This window comes from Panthera tigris, chromosome B3 (genome assembly GCF_018350195.1).
Source record: "Panthera tigris isolate Pti1 chromosome B3, P.tigris_Pti1_mat1.1, whole genome shotgun sequence".
Lineage (NCBI taxonomy): Eukaryota > Metazoa > Chordata > Mammalia > Carnivora > Felidae > Panthera > Panthera tigris.
In genome coordinates this window covers 7,520,240-7,539,196 of record NC_056665.1, presented here as the reverse complement: position 1 = coordinate 7,539,196, position 18,957 = coordinate 7,520,240, and the positions used below count along the sequence as shown (strand labels likewise).

General features: G+C 50.5%; 1 protein-coding gene across 2 annotated transcripts in view; it reads right to left on the bottom strand.

Annotated features, from left to right (window-relative positions):
• The window catches only part of NTRK3 (neurotrophic receptor tyrosine kinase 3), a 538,866-nt gene that overhangs the window by 293,486 nt on the left and 226,423 nt on the right, over nt 1–18,957 (bottom strand). For both annotated transcript variants that reach the window (XM_042988103.1, XM_042988104.1), the window contains 2 exons: nt 11,583–11,657; nt 10,605–10,676 (listed from right to left, as the gene is read on the bottom strand). In XM_042988103.1, the coding sequence (XP_042844037.1) occupies nt 10,605–10,676; nt 11,583–11,657 (147 nt within the window). The remainder of the gene's footprint in view (nt 1–10,604; nt 10,677–11,582; nt 11,658–18,957) is intronic.

The window sequence follows — 18,957 nt, the reverse complement described above, 5'->3', positions numbered from 1 at the left end:
GGTTCCAGAAAACGGACTCCTGCCCAGGCTGGACCTCGGTGGCCACAGACAATAGATGGAGAGTGGAGTTATTAAAAGGGAAGGCTCTGGGGCGCCTGGGTGGTTCAGTCGGTTAAGTGGCCGACTTCGGCTCAGGTCATGATCTCACGGTCCGTGCGTTCGAGCCCCGCGTCGGGCTCTGTGCTGACAGCTCAGAACCTGGAGCCTGTTTCAGATTCTGTGTCTCCCTCTCTCTGACCCTCCCCCGTCCATGCTGTGTCTCTCTCTGTCTCAAAAATAAATAAACGTTAAAAAAAAATAAAAAAATAAAAAAAAATAAAAGGGAAGGCTCTAGAGTCCCAGAGGCAGCCCACCCAGAGTTGGCTTGTCCCTGCCACTTAGTAGCTGTGTCAACTTAGGCAAGTCATTAAGTCTGTGCCTCAAATTCCCCATCTGCAAAACAGAGACATCAATGCCCACTTGCCATAAAGTGACGTGGGAAGTGCACAGAAAGCCGGGCACATAGTGCGTGCTGCACAGAAAGCTGGGCATACAGTGAGTGCTTCACTGATGTTAAGTCCATGGGACTCACTGCATCGGAGTGCCTGCCCTGCGGGGAGGTAGGGAGAGGGGAAGGACTGCAGCTTTTCCCCCGGCCCTGCCCCTTGACGATCCCAGATGCCACCGAGAAGAATTTCCCAAAATGCTGAGGCCAGGTCTGGGCCATCTACAACACCGCTTCATTTTACAGACGTAGAAACGGACTGGATAGGTTAAGCGGCTCACCTAAGGTCACAGAACAATGCAGAAAAAGAGTAAAGTTCAAGGTGTGATCACCCAGCTGACAGCCAAATGGTACCTCTCAAAGTGACAGCCATCCAGGTATCAAACGGCTCCCCACACCCGCGTGAGCCCAAACTTCAGCATCTTCTTCCCTCCTGCCCACGAAGCAGACATACCATGGCACACGGTGCTGCCTCTTAATGATCTGGGGAAATCCTCCTCCAGTGACTAATGGTTCCGTTTCCACACCCTGTTCCCTTGGAATTCTTTCAGAGCTGACCTGCTGGCCAGACCCCAAAGCCTGGAACCATGAACATGTGTCTCAATAGCTCCGGGAGGAATTTCAAGTGGGAAAAGGGCGGCTCTCACACCATGGAGAGCGGCAGCCCCTGTGTCATAAGTGCCCACGCCCAGCCATCCAAGCCCACACCTCCTCCAAAGCCCAACCCCACTGTCACCTGCTCCACGAGCCTCCTAGCCACTCCAGCCCACCTCTGATCGACAGTCATACTTAAGAGTCTAAGCCAGCGGCCCCTCCACTGCCTTGGATTGGAAGACTGGAAAAGGTCAACTTTGTGCAGAGTGTCAAAGGCGTGAGTGGTATCATGAGTAACACACAACCTCTATAAAGAACCACCACTGGGGCGCCTGGGTGGCTCAGTTAAGCATCCAACTTCAGCTCAGGTCATGATCTCACGGTTCGTGGGCTCGAGCCCCGCGTCGGGCTCTGTGCTGACAGCTCGGAGCCTGGAGCCTGATTTCAGGTTCTGTTGTCTCCCTCTCTCTGTGCCCCTCCCGTTCGTGCTCTCTCTCTCAAAAATAAACATTAAAAAAAAATTTTTTTAAGCCACCATTGGCTCACAATTTACTTCTTCGCACATATAAATTCAAGAAGGTTCAAAGCCATCGCTGCAATAGCATCTGCCTCCCTTGTGCTCTGAGACCCCTTCCTGAGGGAGACAGAAAGAAAGAGAATGACAGGAAGCACTGAGAGGGTCCCAGTACGTGCCTGCCCATGCACGGGTTACGGCCATCGTTATCCCTGGTTTATCTGTTTCTTTTCTTACTACAGCCAATGTTTAGTTCTTTCTCATACCACATGTCCACAGAAGGTCAGCTGTGGCTTTGTCCCCATCAGCTTCCCAGCGAGACTCAGGATAATGGAGCAGCCTCTGTCTGAATGTAACATCCTGTGTCCCGTGACAAAGGGCAAAGAGACAGGAAAGCCCTACACAGGCTCTAAAAGCTGTGGAGAGAGGCATGGGACACACACACACACACACACACACGCACGTGCATTGTTTTTATTGATATATAATTCACATACCATATAGTTCACCCACTTAACCGTACGATTCGATATTTTCTGGTACATTCACATGGTTGTGCAACCACTTTGAGGACATTTTTCATCACCCCCAAAAAAGAAATCCCATACTATACCCAGGCTATTCCTAACCTATCTTAACTACAGTGAAGACCGTAAGTTACGAAAGTGTTTCTTTATGCCCAGGAGAATATGGCATAATATAAACCTCATTTGTCACATCTAGAATAGTAGTTTTAGGCACCCTGGGGCACCTGAGTGGCTCAGTCGGTTAAGCGGCCGACTTCGGCTCAGGTCATGATCTCACGGTTCGTGAGTTTGAGCCCCCACGTTGGGCTCTGTGCTGACAGATCAGAGCCTGGAGCCTGCTTCAGATTCTGTGTCTCCCTCTCTCTCTCTACCCCTCCCCCACTTGCACTCTGTCTCTCTGTCTCTCTCTCAAAAATAAATATTAAAAAAAGAATTTGAAATGGCTGTGACCTGCTAGGTATAAACCACACATCCCAGCCACCACACGCCTGTCTCTAGGACATCCTCGGATAGGTTCTTAACTCAGGTCCACAGGAGAGCTATAAATCCCCAAAAATGCGTACAAAATGGTGTGCTGGGCAGAGGGGGAGAACTTTTTCTGAGGAGAAATTGTGCAGCTTTAACCATATTCTCCAAAAAAAAAAAAAAAAAGGATCAGAGTCACTCTCCTGGCTATGCCAAGGCCTCATATTCCCCCAAATAGCTGGTAAGCTCTGTAAGGACGGGAACCATGTCTTGTGCATGATAAATCCCCTAGAGCATGCAGCACTTAGAAGGGGAGGAACACAGGAGAGCCTTAATACGTAGTTCTCTACGTAGTTATTTGGCTGCATACTGAGAATGTGACTGTCACAGTGTAACCTCAAGAATCACAGAACAACAGCTGACATATACCGCTTCTTATTATGGGTCACATATTCATCTCAATACTTCGTATGCATTAATCCATGTAATCTTGCTAACAACCCTCTTACCCCCCGTATTTCAAACGAGGAGATTCAGGCACAGACTGATTCAGATTATGTCAAGTGACTTGCCCAAGATGTACAGACATAGGGAACAGAGCTGGAAGTTAAACTCGGGCAGTGTGGTGCGAGAGCACCTCTTAGCTACTCATCCAAAGAACCAAACTGGCTGATGGGATTTCGTGAGAGGCATCAGCTCGAGCACCAGGTTCGAGGGGGCTTCTGAGCAGACAGAGCTGTAGGAGCAGAAATCTCAAAGAGAGAAGTTGCCTTCGCTGTACGTTTTCATGTGACATTTCAGCAGAGTGGTGTTGTGACGGGATTACGTCTTATTTGCACATTTTATAGCAGTGTTATGGTAGAGGTGTTTTGTGTACATTATTTGCCCTGTATAGCCTTTCTTTTTAACACAGCTTCAATGTTCTCCACCATACACAGAGTGTGAGGAGTTCTGGCTAGAGAGGACCCGAGAATGGTCAACAGGACGATACGGTGGAAAGAATGTCACGCTGCTAATACCAAGACCTATGTTCCAGTCCTGGCTCAGTTCCTACCCATAGATCTTGGTCAGAGTTCTTCTCTACTATAGAAGAAATCCACCCTCTCGTCCACAGAATGATCAAGTCAGACTAGTCAACAAATGGCTATGTCCAACAAAGAGCTACGGGCCACTTGCTATGGGACAGGTGTTATTCTAGGTATTGGAGCTACAGCAGAGAACAACACAAAGTCCCTGCCCCATGGAAACTGACATTCTCGCAGGGGACATGGGGTATAAACAATTTAACAGATAACTGACCACACAGTCGAAAGTAACAAGGGCCAGGGAAACTGTTAAGCCACAGGTTGTAATTGGGTGACAGGTGCATGAAGAGAAGAAAGGCCACGGAAACTGGGTGGTCAGAGAGGCCGGGCGAAGCAAGGGGCATCAGAGAGAATGATGACAAGGAGCCAACCATGCAGAGATCTGGGGCCAGTGGATCAGCAAGGACAAAAACTCCAAGGGGAGGAACGAACATGGCACATTCAGGGAACTGAAAGAGAGTTAGTTCATAAGGCTGCAGCAGAGGGACACCTAGGTGGCTCAGTTGGTAAAGTGTCGGCTCAGGTCATGATCTAGAGATTCCTGAGCTGAAGTCATGCATCAGGCTCTCTGCTGGCAGCGCAGAGCCCACTTCAGATCCTCTGGCCCCCTCTCTCTGCCCCTCCCCACGCCCGCGTGTGTGCTCTCTCTCTCTCAAAAATAAATATTTGAAAAAACTGAATTAAAATAAAATAAAATGGGCTGCAGCAGAGAGCAAGGGAGGAAAGTGCCAGGGAAGGAGACAAAGAGAGGAAACCAAAACAGCCCGAATCCTGTGGCCATGGTAAGGGGTTTAGCTTTTATTCTAAGTAACGTGGGAAGCTAATTGGAGGGCTTTAAGCAGTGGAATGACACAACTGGATTTTTGTGTTTAAAATATCACTCTGGCAACGGTACTAGAAACGAAATGTAAGGAACAAAAAGTAAGAAAACCAGTTAGGAAGCTGTTGCCAGAGAGCCTGGACCAAGATGGTATATGGTGGGTAACCGGTGGAAGGATAGAAGAAAGCAGGCGAAGGGAAGAGAAGCAGCAAAATGACTCAGGAGATTCTCGTGTGAGTGATCTAGCGGGTGGTACTGCTTACAAAAACAGGAACCACCAAGGGAAACAGGTTTGGAGGGAGGAGGTGGACCGAAACCAACAATTCTGTTTTCGCCAAGTTAAGTGTGACCCAAATCTTAGCCACTCAAGTGGAGATGTCAAGCAGGAGATTTAACAAAAGTAGTTTAACATATGAAAGAAATCTAAAGGGCAGAGATGAAGGGCGCCGGTGGCTCAGCCAGTTGAGCATCTGACTCCGGATTTCAGCTCAGGTCATGACCTCTTGGTTCCTGAATTCGAGCCTGATGCTGCGCAGACAGCTCGGGATGCACTCCCCCCACCTCTCTCGCTCTTTTTTTCCTCTCTCTCAAAATAAATAAACTTAAAAAAATAAAGAGCATGGATGAGAGCAGAGACAGGAATATAAATTTGGGGGGTTAGCTCTAGAGCCCTTTCTGCTTTAATTACCTGTGATTATGGAGAATCAGAAACCAATGATCAGGGAAGAAGTCATTAATAACAGCAAAAACATATACTAAGTCTTTCATAAAGCACCATCTTAAGCACTTTCTAAGCATCATCTTATTGAAGGCTCGGGACCATCCCATGAAGTAGGAATTCTTACAATCCCTTCAAAACTCACGGAAATTCAGCTTGCCTAAGTAAGACATAGAAGCTTACTACGTAAGACGTGAAGGATCCAGATTTGAACCCCTGGCCCTTCTCTCTCTAAAACCCATGCTGTTAGCTACACAGTGCTCAATGGCTAAGTCCTCCATGTGGAACAGAGGAGGTAGGGCACATGTGAGAGAAGCAGTAAGGGGACAAGAGTACCACTCGCCAATCCCTTTGGGACCTGGAGGAAAGTCCGTGCAGAGGGAAGAGGCAGGCAGGAAGGCAAAAGTCTACTGATAAAGTATCTACACATTGTGTCGTATCCCAGAATGGGGGGTTACTTCAAGGAGAAAAAGCATTGAGTGATTTACAATACATAATGAATCAATCTCGCCACGTTTCCATCCCAATAACCTCGAGAGAAATGTACTGCCTTCTCAGTCAAGTTCTGAAATGGCAGGGACTCGGCATATTCCTCTTTCCCTACCCGCCCAGGGCCATTGACTTTCTCTCCTTGGGAACACAATACAGTTGACACAATCATGCTCCCATCAGGACATTCTCCCCCTCGTCGCCCCATCACACTCCCACACAGGTCAGCTCAGGGCTGGCTCACTCAGCTGAAGATCAAGGGTACGTCTGCTTACGACAGAGAGGGACAACTTAATGTGGTATCCAGAGCTTTGTGAGCAAAAGCAAGAAACGGAACACCAGAGAAACCTGACCACAACAACTCGAAGGGATTAAATAAATTCTTTTGGCTTGCTGGAATCTCACATTGCATATTCTTGGAAATGAAGGAGCCACAGGCTAATCCTAAGAAGTCTTTTATAATAAAGATATTCAGGTTGTAACATAACTGTCGTTATAGGATTTGACCTGAATAGGAAAAGAAACCAAACAGAACTTTCTCAACAGAGGTCTTGGAGGATGGATGGTGATAAAGCCCCAGGAGAAACAGCAGCTCTCTCTTATAAAACTTTAAAGATTCCCGCCCCTCTCATAAGGAGTTCTTGCTGGAGAACCACAGGGAGAGACACAAACATGCCTGGTCTGTAGAACAATACACGGACTTCAGAGGCTTGGGGATCACAGTCCAGGTCCTGGCTGTTCCGCTAACTACTGTGTGATCTTGGGAGAAGTCAGTTATGATTTCTGTGCCTCAGTGTTCCCATCTATCAAATGGGGTAGAGGAACCCTAACTTAGGGTTACCAAGAGGAACACGGTCGTATTTGCAAAAAGCACCAGGCATAGTCCTTGGCACAGGGTCAGTTCTCAGTCAATACTAGCCTTTCCTTCTTCTCTCCTGACACTAGCCTTTTTACGCAATTTTCTAACCGCCTTAAGAAGAAAAAAAAAATTTTTAATTTCTTCAGTGAAAAATATTGCCCCTTCTGGCCCATGAGGTATAACGGAAAGATTCCTGGAAAGAAAATCAGAGGACTTCACAGTAGTTCGGCTTCTACTCACAAGTGAGACCCTCTCTAGCCCTGCCTCCTGGGCTGTCTACCACCCTCCCCCAGCCAGCATGGGAATGAGAGTTCAAGGGGATAATGTGGGAAAGCACTTCGAGAACTCTAAAGTGCTCCACAGATGGAAGAAAATATCACCATTTTAGTGCAGTTCAGAGACAGACGTCTACATTATTCGGCTTATGGGGACCCCAGACTGCAAAGATCCGGCCGATGTGAGCCACGCCAAAGAAAACAAACCCCCAAAAAGGAAGAGATGAGCCAGCTGCAGAAACGGGGCTGGGAAACTCGGCAAATAATCCAAGTTCACTAGTGTGGGTAGATGTGGATGTGGATGTGGTCTCCAATCGGATGGAAACCAAGGGTAAGCTCATCAGCCGAATCGTTTGGGTCCTTTCTGAAACTAACGTCATCAGAGAGGGGTGTTGAGGGAGTCTAGAGCAGGGGGACTAAACGGAAAGAACAGAGAATCTTTCCGGGGTCATTCATCAGTATTCAAGGAAGAAAGACACGAGAGATTGCAGAGGGGAGTATCCCAGGCTCCAGACAGATGGACTGCACTGCAGGATATATGACTTTTCCAGAACAAAGTCGCGGTCAGAATCATCAAGGCCACTTGGTCCCCCCCTCTTTTGTTCTATTACCACCACCATGAGTAACGGTAATTACTATCACTATCAACGACTGCGGTTTCTGAACCCTGACCATTTATTGGTCACTGTGCTAAGTGCTGTGTGTGCCTCCTTAACCTCATCTTCCCCATATCCCATCCACAAAGTGTGCCCATTTTACAGATGAGCAACTAGCTATTCCAATTATCCACTTAGAAGATCTTTATCCTTAAGAATCTTTAATCCAGGAGCTAAGAAAAGGATCTAAGGGTCAAGGACACGCCAGTGTCTCAGAAAGGCTCTCCCTGGGTGTAGATGAATCACAATTTCCTTTTCTCAGGCTCAATAAAGGACAGAGAAAAACCTGAAGCAGTCAAGAAAAGGTGGTCAGTCACTCATAAACCTTGAAGTAGGACACAAGAGTCCTCCTCTCCAGCCTTCTTCATGACACACAACTTGGCCTCAACATCATTGGTTCATTTTTCTGCCCTGAGGAAGAAGCAGACCCTGAGTGATGCAACAGCAGCTTAGAAGTGGGGGGGGGGGGGGGGGGGGGGGGTACCAGAGCCAATCAGGACAATTTAGATAACTTGACATCAGTACAGAGGGTGATGATTTCACTTCCTGCTTCTTATTCCGTACAGAGGAGACAAGAAAAGACTTCTCAGCCATCACCTAAAAAAAAAAAAAAGAAAGAAAAAGAAAAAAAGAAAAAAGCCGCCAAGCCAGGGCTCGGCAATTAGTGTTGGAGTAAGTGATCATCTTGTGATTGCTCAGCTGGGGCCCAAGACTTGTAACTGCATTTAGAGTACAGAAATAGAAGATGCTGCAAGACAGCAGAGAAACCTGGCCCGTTTGCCAGGAGAAAAATGTCCTGAAGCTGCTGGGAAATTCACTCACTTGGGATCGGGGGGTGTGTCCTCGTTAAGTGGGAAAAGTTAACAAATAAGCCCATCGATGAAGTCCACCTCCTTCACTCCTCTGTGGAGTGTCCACTGTAGCTTCCTCTCGACAGGTGCTAAATCTCTCATACCAAGCTAAGCATCCCAACTGGCCTCTGATGTACAGCCAGGCCCAAATTGGGGGTAGATTGATTGTAGCCCATCCTTCTTGCCAACAGCAAGCACTTTGGCAAAAGCTGCCCGATGCTACCAGGAGAAAACAGGGCCCGAGGTCATGGGCAGGCTCCCAGTTATCAACAGAACCACTCCAACCAGACCCGTTCTGCCCACCAAACCTTGGGACTCTTACAAGCCCCACAAGCCTGTCACGGCCACCACCCATCAGACCCCAGATCATCCCCAAGGAGACCATGGGTCACACCTTTCTTGCAGGATCTCAAGGGTAAGTCAAAGGAATGTTCCAGTACACTGCACTTCAGAGATGCACCCCTGCTCCCATTTCTGGGGCCCAAAGAAAACTGAGGGATCCCAAAGCCCTCTCGATTTTCCTGAGAGCTGCAGGTAACCCAATGCCTTAGAAGTCTCTAGGGCATAAGCACCCGGCCTCTGTCCTCTCCCATGTTGACAGCTTCCCTCCCCCAAGTGTGACTACCACAAACTGGTACTCCATGTGCCATATTCTGCGCATGGAGATGTTCTGTTTGGCCCGTGGGGTAGAGGGGTTTTGTCTTCAGTTGCCAGCTTTTAAAACTTGAGTGGTTTCGCTGGACCTCCAGCTCTTTTAGAAAAAACAGTAAGTCTGGCAACGCGAGGCCCCCACCCCCACGCAACAGCAGCATCAGCTGGCTGCCCCTTCAGAGGGGACATGTGGTCCCCAGCCTCCACCGTCCCCACGTGACCTGCCATGGGCGGTTAACTTTGTGAACTTTGAACGAGTTAGCATGAAAAGAAAGACTTCTCGGAGGTCAAAAGCTTCTTCCCCTGGGATATTTTACATTGAAATTCAAATCCCCAATAAAATAAACACCTGGAGCATCTGGTCCAAGGCCCTCCTCTGGTTCCAGCTACGCCTCCAGCTGCAAAGAACACACATGAGGAGAATCCCACCACAGACGCTAGACTAGGATAAGGGGCAACAGCTAAATGGGACATTTGGAAAGGAGGTCTCGTCCCCCACAGCGAATACGTCAGGGCCTGAGCAAGGGCCTTGCAGCATGCCAGTTCCAGATGGAGAAAAGAAAGGTGAGCACCAAGCAAGGGTGGCCATAACTGGTGTGTGTGTGTGTGTGTGTTCACTGATTACTTACTATGTGCTTGAGAAAGCACACAGAGGAACAGAGGGTGAGGCCAGGACCCCCAAAGGGAACCACCCCTACCACCACAATCCTCCATGGTCTCTTCTTTTTCCCTTCCTCCCTTCCCGCCACTTTCTGAGAGCTTCCTCTGGATGTTCTGCCTCTTCAGAGGACACTCCTATCCAGCGGGCTGCCCTCCTCTCATCAAATGCAAAATACCTCCGCCGGTACAACTCTCCTGTGGCCAAAGGAAAGATTCACCTGCACGTCACTGCTCCATTTTCTCCCCAAATACAACAGACTCCTGCCTCTCCACCTGGTTCCTGCCGAATCTCTGCTCTCTCAGGAACGTGCCCAGTGGATGTCCAAGGTGGCCACAGGTCCAACCAGAGCCAACCCTGAGGAGGCCCTTCCGCCATCAGACATGGAAGGCAGGGGGAAGGAAGGGGTGGAGGGAGGTACAGACAAGAATCCCACCCAGAGCCATGCGACCCGCAAACTGTCCCAGACAAAGCTGTGTGACCTCTTATACAGGGGTCTCCATTCTCTGAGCCCTTCTCCACGGAACCCAGAGCCTATTCAGACACAACACTTGGTCTGCCCCTGCCTTCCCTCTTTTTCCAGCCCCGCCTCAACACACAGCCGCACACGCGCACACACACACACTCGGACCTACGAATGCTCTCAGAAGCATAGCGTTCACATCACAGGTAAGTGGAATATCTTATTTACATTCCCATCAAATTGCAAATGAAAAACAAACAAACTTGGGAGTCAGGAGACTTTCCCCCTCCAAGCCCTGGTTTAGGCTTTTCCTTCTGACAGGAACCTTAGAGATCCTCAAATCCCAAACCCTCACTGTAGGAGGTAAAGTTGGAGGCCCAGGGCACACAGCGACGAGGCCAGGCCCAGACCTCAGGTCTCCAATTCCGCCGCCCAGCACTCTCCTGCCACGCGCCCCCTCCCGCTCCCTGCAGCCCAGGTCCCAGCTCTACTCACATATAGCGCAAGTGAGGGTTCTTGGCAAAGGCTCTGGGCTGGATGCTCCTAAGTCCTGAGTTCTTGATGGTCCTGGAGAGAGAGAAAAACAGGGTCAGCAGAGCCTACAGAGCACCGGGACGTCTGCTCCCAGCTGAGCTGACAGAAGGTCGTGCCAAGGCTGCACCTGCAGCCGCCCCTGTGAACTGAATGCATTTCCTCATCCTCCAGCATCACCAGGGGCCCAGGGGATGGTATCTGGGCTCACACCCCACCGGGACCTGGGACAGGGATCCGGATGTGCCCGCAGCGGTCGGCAAGCAGGTAACAACAACCGGTCTCCTCCTCAAGAATCTGGTCCAGTGACTGTCCCTACTCCCTCTCCAACCCCAAGTGCCCCAGAGCCACTAACACCTACAGTCAGAAGGAGGTGGCTGGGAATGTGGCACTTTGGGGGAGACCATTAGTCAACCACAGGGTTGACGCAAGAACACTAGTCCGGAGACCTGGGTTCAGGTCCTGCCCTGAAACTCTAGCTACTGGTGAGAACACAGAACACCCTTGCTTTCTAGGCTGAGAGGAAATGGGGGAGGGGGAGGGCGTGGGCTCTGAAGGCCAGGACATCCCCCAAGTAGGTGGTACTGACTCTACTAAAAGAGAAACAATGGAGCAAAGTGCAGAGGACAGCTGGCAGTGCCCAGCACCCCTCCGCACCCCCCCACCGCCCTCAGGCCTGTGACCCCACCCAGCCCAGGAGGCAGCCTGACATCCCCCTACCCCCATCCCCACCCACGACTTCCCAGCGACCCCACCCAGCCCTGGAGGCAGCCTGACATCCCCCCCACCCCCCACACACACACCCACCCATCACCCCACCCAGCCCAGGAGGCAGCCTGACAGTTTCCGCCCCCCACACCCCACCCATGACTTCCCAGCGACCCCACCCAACCCTGGAGGCAGCCCAAAGCCCCGGCCAAGACCCAGACCGGGCACACTCACAGCTTCTGGAGGCCGGTGTAGAGCTCCATGTCCACTGCATTGAGCGTGTGCAGGCCCCGCCAGTTCTCTATGTGTCTGCGGGGGAGGAGGAAAGACAGGGTTCAGGTCGGCCGGGGTCCCCAGGAAAGGTGCCCTCTTCAGAGCCAGAGAGACCCGGCTTCGAATCCCGGATCGCCTACACACTAGCCAGGCCTTCTGCCAAGCGGCCAAGGGTCTCTGAGCCTCGGTTTCTCCCTCTGTGAGGGGCTATGCACACCACCCGCCTGAGGAGATCATCACGGGACCCAGAGCACCTGGCCCAGGGACAACATCTAGTGTCCCCTCTCAGCTCCAGAAAGCTCTCCTTTTTTAAAGACTCGAAACTCGGCTTCCCGGTTGGGCTTCGTGACTTAGTTTCCCTTCTTCTAAAGACATGCTCATTTCCTTAGCGGTCCAGAAAGACAATACAAATGATACTGTTTTTAAAGGGGGGAGGGGGAGAGTGGCTGGACAGTGGGCGTGGCTTTCGAGTGGAAGAGGCCAGGAGGAGCACACACTGGATTCAGGTCCCCCAGGGTCCAGACACGGACCGCCTCGTTTCGGTGACCCCAGCCTAACACATCTGGAGTTCAAGAACACTAATAGTTTGATTGGGCAGAACCAACTCCAGAAAGGGGACAGGCTGGGGACCAGGGAGGCGCCACGGCGTCACAGAAGGAAAGTGAGACCAAGGAGCCCAGCTCCGGCTTCACCTCTGGGACCTAAGGACCAGTGGCTGTGAGCGAGAGATATGACCTTTCTTGGCCTCTTTTGTCTTCATGTGCAAAGGGAGAGGGTTTACACTAGATCAGCAGTTTCTCTCCTCACAAAGGTCTCCGCTTAGAACTTTCTCCCAAGGGTCCTCATGTTTAAGGAGGCTTGCATGGAGCAGGCACACTACACTTACTAAGTAATAATTAATTCATCTTCTCTGATTTATTCATCGAAGATATAAATCACCATTAACCAGAGCTTTTTATCAACAGACATAAACCAGCACTAACTCGTCCAGTAGATAAGCTCCAACCCAAAGCAAAGGAACTGGGAAGTTCTGTAAGCACAGGAGGCTGGCCTGTCCTAAGTTTGATCCCTGTTCTTTTTTTTTTTTTTTTTTTGATATTGACCAAATGCCAGAGACAAACATCCTCCAACTCAGCCATCCAACTACTGATTATTAAGACTCTTTCCAACTCTAGGGTTGTGCGAGAAATTACCATTCATACACCTCTGTGCCCCAAGGAGCTGCGAGGGGCCTCAGGGGAAGGCCCTCTGGGGCCCACCCACCCTCCTGGGATCTGATGATACTCCCCCCCCCCCCATTAGGGCCCCCGAGGTCAAAGTACCCTCTCAGCTCATCCCTCGACACCGCTATCCGAGGCGCACTGAGGCCAGAAAAGTGGCAGCCACCTTCCCCAGACACCTCCTCCCCGGCCCCGCCCCACCCGTGGCTCTTCCGTCTGCCATCAAGTAGAGCCAGAGCCAGGAAGGCCGCAGGGCGGCGGTGGCCAGGGCCTCTGGAAGCATTTCAAAGCCGCACAGTGACAAGGTGTGCAGAGAGCCCGTTTTGTACCACATTCTCTCGGGGTTCCTGCTGAGCAGCCAGACACACTGGCATCTGCTGGGGACATGGACCAGGTGGCCAGGTCGGGACCGAATTCCAACTCCAAAGTCCTCTCCCTGGAAGTCTCACGGCCCCAGGGCAGTTTGCTGGGTCTGGTCCTGCCAGGGCAGGGACCCTGGCTCCGTTTCAGGTGAAAAGGAATACCAGAAGGAATAAAATGACCTGTGCCAGTGCCCCCCAGGTGTGTTCACTGGACCATCAGTCCAGGTAAACCCCCCAGTAGGTCACACTGTTCCTAAAGACAACCGTTCATTCACAGGAACCCAGCTGCAGGCCAGGATCTGCTCCCAACAAGCAGCTGTCCATCCACTGCTTAAATAAACGAAACCATTTTTCTTAGGCCACATTAGAAATCCGTAAATGTGTCTCTATCATGGTTGAGTTGGCAATCATCAGCGCAATCTAACACTTTGCTCTTCCTGGCCCTCACGGCCACACTTACCCTTATGGCCACACACTGACCCCTCCTCGACATACGCACACACTGAGATATGGCAGTGCAATGGGTGTAGTCTTTGGTGCAAAGGGTTCCCCGGTTACGAGGCGATGGCCCCTGCTTCCTCTGTTGGGTCTGAGTTTCCCTGTAAGGGGGAAGAGCATTTTCACAGCCACGGCGCCACGGTGTGGTGAGGAGTCTAGGCTCTAGAGCCAGGTCAACAAAACCACAGCTGCAACAAAACCACATCCACTTGCCTCGAGCCAGGCTGCCAGGACGTATAGCCTGGCCCCGTCGCTGCCTCTGCCTATGTGACCCTGTCCAGGTTACTCCACCTGTCTGAGCTTCGGTTTCCTCATCTGTCAAACGGGGTAATAAAATACCTCCAGCATAAGAATGAGAAGTGGATGGAAAAGACGAGGTTAGAAGCCCCGTACGACAGCTCGGGACACACAGTAAGTCCTCGGGGAATGCTAGCCTGGATGGTTATTTTTAACCCTGTGCTTCGCTGAAGCTGAGAAGTCTTTTCAAGCTAAAAACGGCATCATCATGGTTCTGCTGGAAGTTGTCACTTCTCAGCAATCATTGATAAAAACTCCATGTGGCAGAAAAACGGAGGGGCAGTAAATCTGTCATTTATGACCTCCAGGAAAACTGTTCAAGCAGAAATTATGAACAGGTTCAGGGAATGCACAGCCGGCAGCTCGGAGCAGGTTCCGAGGGACACGGGGGCGGCAAAGGTGCAGCCTGACATTTGTGCATGACATGGGCCGGGCACCTGCCAAGTTCTCCTATGACTCACCGCTGGGAACCAGCCCCGGCGGGCGGGGGGGGGGGGGGGGGTCAGTTACGGTAACTATGCTGGCTGCCACGTGTTAAAAGTTTGAGTGGAAAAGGTAGGCTCTAAAAATAAAATAAATAAAAATACAATTAAAATAACAAATGGATAAATAGAGCAAATTTGGTTTGCTTTTGTTCGTGGTAAATAGTAGTGACCTGGGCCTAGTACGATTGATTCTATGTGGCTTCTCCTTTTATTGTGTTTTTCTGGGGTTCCAGGATGTCTTCCCTGAGCGCTTATTTTACCATTTGAAAAACTATCCATAATGATCATTTTTTAAAGGAAAGTGAGGCACTTGAACCTGTGCGGGGCAGTCACCGGTCACTGTGTTCCAGGGCCCCCCGCTGTGCCAGCCAATCCCTACGGAGGCATCCCAGGAGCCCACCTCACTGTGGGAAGAACTCCGAGCCCTGCCGGGAACGCGAGTCAGTGGGACTACGAGACTCAGTGCTTGTCCGCTCGAGTACAGGGTGGTGGCTGGCCCTGAAGAGACCTGTAGCCTTGTGCTCAATCTGTGTGCTTCCATCATAAGCAGTGAGGGGCGGGGGCAGAAAGGAGGCAAGATGATGGACTCTAGGCTCCCGTCCTGACTAAATTACCTCCAGGGGAGTCTTTTTATACCGTTGCTCTCAGCAGGAAGTCATTCTGCCCCCCACCCCCAAGGAATATTTGGCAACGTCTGCAGACATTTCTGTCGGTCATGACTTGGGGGGGGGGGGGGGGGGGAAGGGGCAGGGAATGATGCCAGCATCTAGTGGGCAGGGGCCAGACATGCTCCTAAATGTTCCACAAACACTCAGGACAACAAAGAATCATTGGCTCTAAATGTCCATATTGGGAAGCCCTGCTTCATTATAAAGGCTTCTGTCTTGAGATCACCATTGAAGAATGCATTCCACAGCTTAAAACAGCAACAACTTTGATAATGGCTGCTTTGCAGCAAATACTAAGGGGCCCCAGGCCAAAACCAGAAAGCTTGCCTCTAGGTCCCTGGGTCCAGGTGAGAGGAGAAAATCAAAAGCCATGGCTCCCAGACCCCCTCAAGTCAAGGGCATTACTTGAGGAAATAAGGGACTCTTTGGCACACTGGACCAGGGGCAGTTACACATCCCAGAAGCAATAACGGTCTACTCTTGCCCGGCTCAGCCTGGAACCCACCAGCCAAGAGCTTTCTCCATCACTGTGAGTTCCTCTTCTGCACGGCTTAGTCCTGCATGGAAATGGGAGTGCTCCAGCCTGAGAATCAGCTCAGGGCCCTGTCCCTCCTCTCGGGCCACCGCCCTCCCTGGACACCCCAGAATCCCAACGCTTTGCCAAGAGCAAATGTGCAACACTCTTCCAGAGAGAAGGGAGGAAGTGAGGCTTAATTCATGATAATGTTGAGCAACCAAGCCAGAGACAGGCTTAGGGGTGCAGCTTGGAAAACCTCAACGAGGTCTAGGTGAGCCTCTGTGGTCAAAGAACACGCTGCTGTCCGGTGGACTGGGGTTGGGTGTGTGCGTGGCCTCTTCAGGAGTAGAAGAAAAACTATCAGAAATGAAGTCACCCCCAGCAATTCACAACAACAGCATGCAGTCCTGAAATCAGACAGCTGCTTCACACCCATTCTGGGGATGAACTAGGGCACAAGCGAAATATTAATTAAGATATCCACAGAAAATATAAAAAGCCTTTGTGCTAGAATAAATCTGACTGTGCTTTTTGTACCATAGCTTTTTTTTTTTTTCTTCCTTCTGTTTGGCTTGAGCCAATATGGAAATGAATTGGCAATCTCCAGGCACATAAAAATTAGATGGTACAGACTGTGTGGTCCATATTTTAATTAAAAACATGTCATGTGGATATGTTTAAGAGTTGTTTAGAATTCCAATATTTAAGTACTATACATAGAAAACTCTAGAACACGGAGACATCTACCCCCTTCCATCATGACGGGACTGAAGTTCATGCAAAGGCCAAGACAGGTGTCTCCCTTCACCTGACAGAACTCTCCTCATCACCTGGACGTTGGGCAAGACAAGGGATTAGCTGGTGGCACAAGACAGCATCCTTCCTTCCTCTACACATGGCAGGCCAGTATTACCTCATTTCTGCAATCTTCTCTCTCTCCTCCCTTGCACTAAGACTGCTGTTATTTGCACTGGGATTTCTCACTGCTATTAATGATCTGTTCTTCATAACCAAATTTTCCGGACAACTAAATTTAAATGCAAAACCTCTGCATGTTCAACCTCCTTGCTAGATGTTTCTTTTTGCCCGAAAATGCATTACACACCTCCTTGACTTTTTAAGCAGAGGAGACAGAACATGACTTACATTTTCTTGATGATCTGGGATCATCATGACCAAGCTAACTAGTCTGCTGAGCTATAACACAGTGACACCTTCAGAGGTTCCTGAAGCATGCAGGATTTATACCTCTACCCAAATGGCCCTACCCAGACATGATTCCTAAATCTTAATGGTGATTGTATCCATTTGCAGCAGCTTTCTGGCTCTTTCTTTGCTATCCGGCCGTGGGCCATCACCCCTTAGACACCTCCCCGAGGTGTTGGCCTTTCCTCCCCTGAAACGCACTGCGACCGATCTGCTCCGCGGCCCCTTGGAGCACAGAGGTTGAGCGGTGGGCACCCTGGAGGCAGGGTGACCAGGAGCCAACACCCAGCTCTGGCGCTTGGAAGATGGATGCCCCTGGGCCACTTACTCAAGGCTCTCCGGTCCTCAGTGTCCTCACAGGAAATCTGGTTGGTGTGAGAATTAGATGAGGCAAATGTCTTAGTCCCCAGTTCAGTGTTGACGCATAGCACCTGAGTGATTAACAGCTGAATTCCATCACTACTGTTGGAACCACATAAGGAAAAGTAAATAGAATCTGAGTAAAGATCTAAGAGAATAGGGGCACCTGGGTGGCTCAGTCGGTAAAGCGTCCAACTTCAGCTCAGGTCGTGATCTCACAGTCCGTGGGTTCGAGCCCCATGTCAGGCTCTGAGCTGTCAGCTCAGAGCCTGGAGTCTGCTTTGGATTCTGTGTCTCCCTCTCTTTCTGCCCTCCCCTGCTCGTACTCTGTCTCCCTCTCTCTCAAAAATAAGTAAACGTTAAAAAAAAAAAATCGAATTCTACTGAACACATTGAGAAACAAAGTTTCCTGATTTGGAAAATTAAATGCTTGAGCTATAAAAAAAAAAAAAAAATCTAAGAAAATATAAAAAAAATAAACACACATGTGCATATGCGTGTGTACACACACATGAATAGGTCGATGTTTGTCCCTATTTTCTTTGTTCCTAATCTCCTTTCTGGATAATTAAGGTGAACAGTTAAGTGAAGTATTCTTAGAGGTGTAGTCGATTGACATTTTCCTGGGGGCACCTAAGTGGACACACTAATACCATGTTCCGTATATCCGCTCTGGAATGTGTATCCTGGCAGGCGGCAGCTGAAACAGGCATTTCTCAGATGTTCCTGTATCCGAGTATTCCACTCCTCCAACACAGACCCTAAAAGCTTCAGTGAACAAGGCTGTTGCACACCTGTCCCTTCTCACCAGACGGTCCGGGTCAGACCTGAGGCCCCCACCCCCTTCTCCGAACCCTGACTCCAGGATGCGGGCCTGAAATGAAGTACGGAGCGGAGTACCTAGGGGAAGCCAGCCTGGGATTCCATTCCTTAACAAATCAGCACCAGAGCACACGCACGCATGGGCACGAGTACGTACGTCCGCACGCACGCACGCATGCACAATCACAACGAATGTGCCGCGCATTTGACTCCGAAGCCTTGTAGGGCAATAAGGAAATTGATTTGTTATCCAGGCATATTATGTCTAGTGATCCAGACAGAAGCATTAGCTTTCAATTATCTGATATGCTTAGCATCATAAACAAACCGTCTGGAGCAAGAGCTCTATGGCACTGAGGAACCAAGAGGGCTGGGGAGAGCCGCACTGGATCACACCAGCCAAGTCACCAGGCTCTGTCTCCCTTGACAGCTGTCGGGGCGGGGCGGGGGGGGGGGGGGGCGGGTACAAGATGCCTGGGGAGCTGGGCCTGAGAGCCTAGAGAGCTTTCTTGGGCTGGCAACCCCAGCATGCCAGCCCATTAGCGCACCAGCTCTCCGAGCAGCTGCACGCCAAGGACCACGGTGAACCAGCCCAGCATCTGGGACCCCCGGGACTGCAGAAAGGAACATTCAGACCGTGCCGGGAACAGATGGGAAACGACAGCATCTGTGTCGGCTTCCTGATCAACTCCAAAGCTCCTGCCAGGAACAGGGAACGTTTGGGCACACACCTGTGCTCTTCAGGTGCGGAGATGCTGTGTCTGCTAACGGGGAAAAGGACAAGGGCACACACCCTCTGCTACCCTGGCTAAGAAAAGGCCTCTCATCTGGCACTTGGCTGGTTCACTGGGGAATCTAAGCTGTCCTGGTTGCCCCCCACCCCCTGCCTCGCCTGTGACCA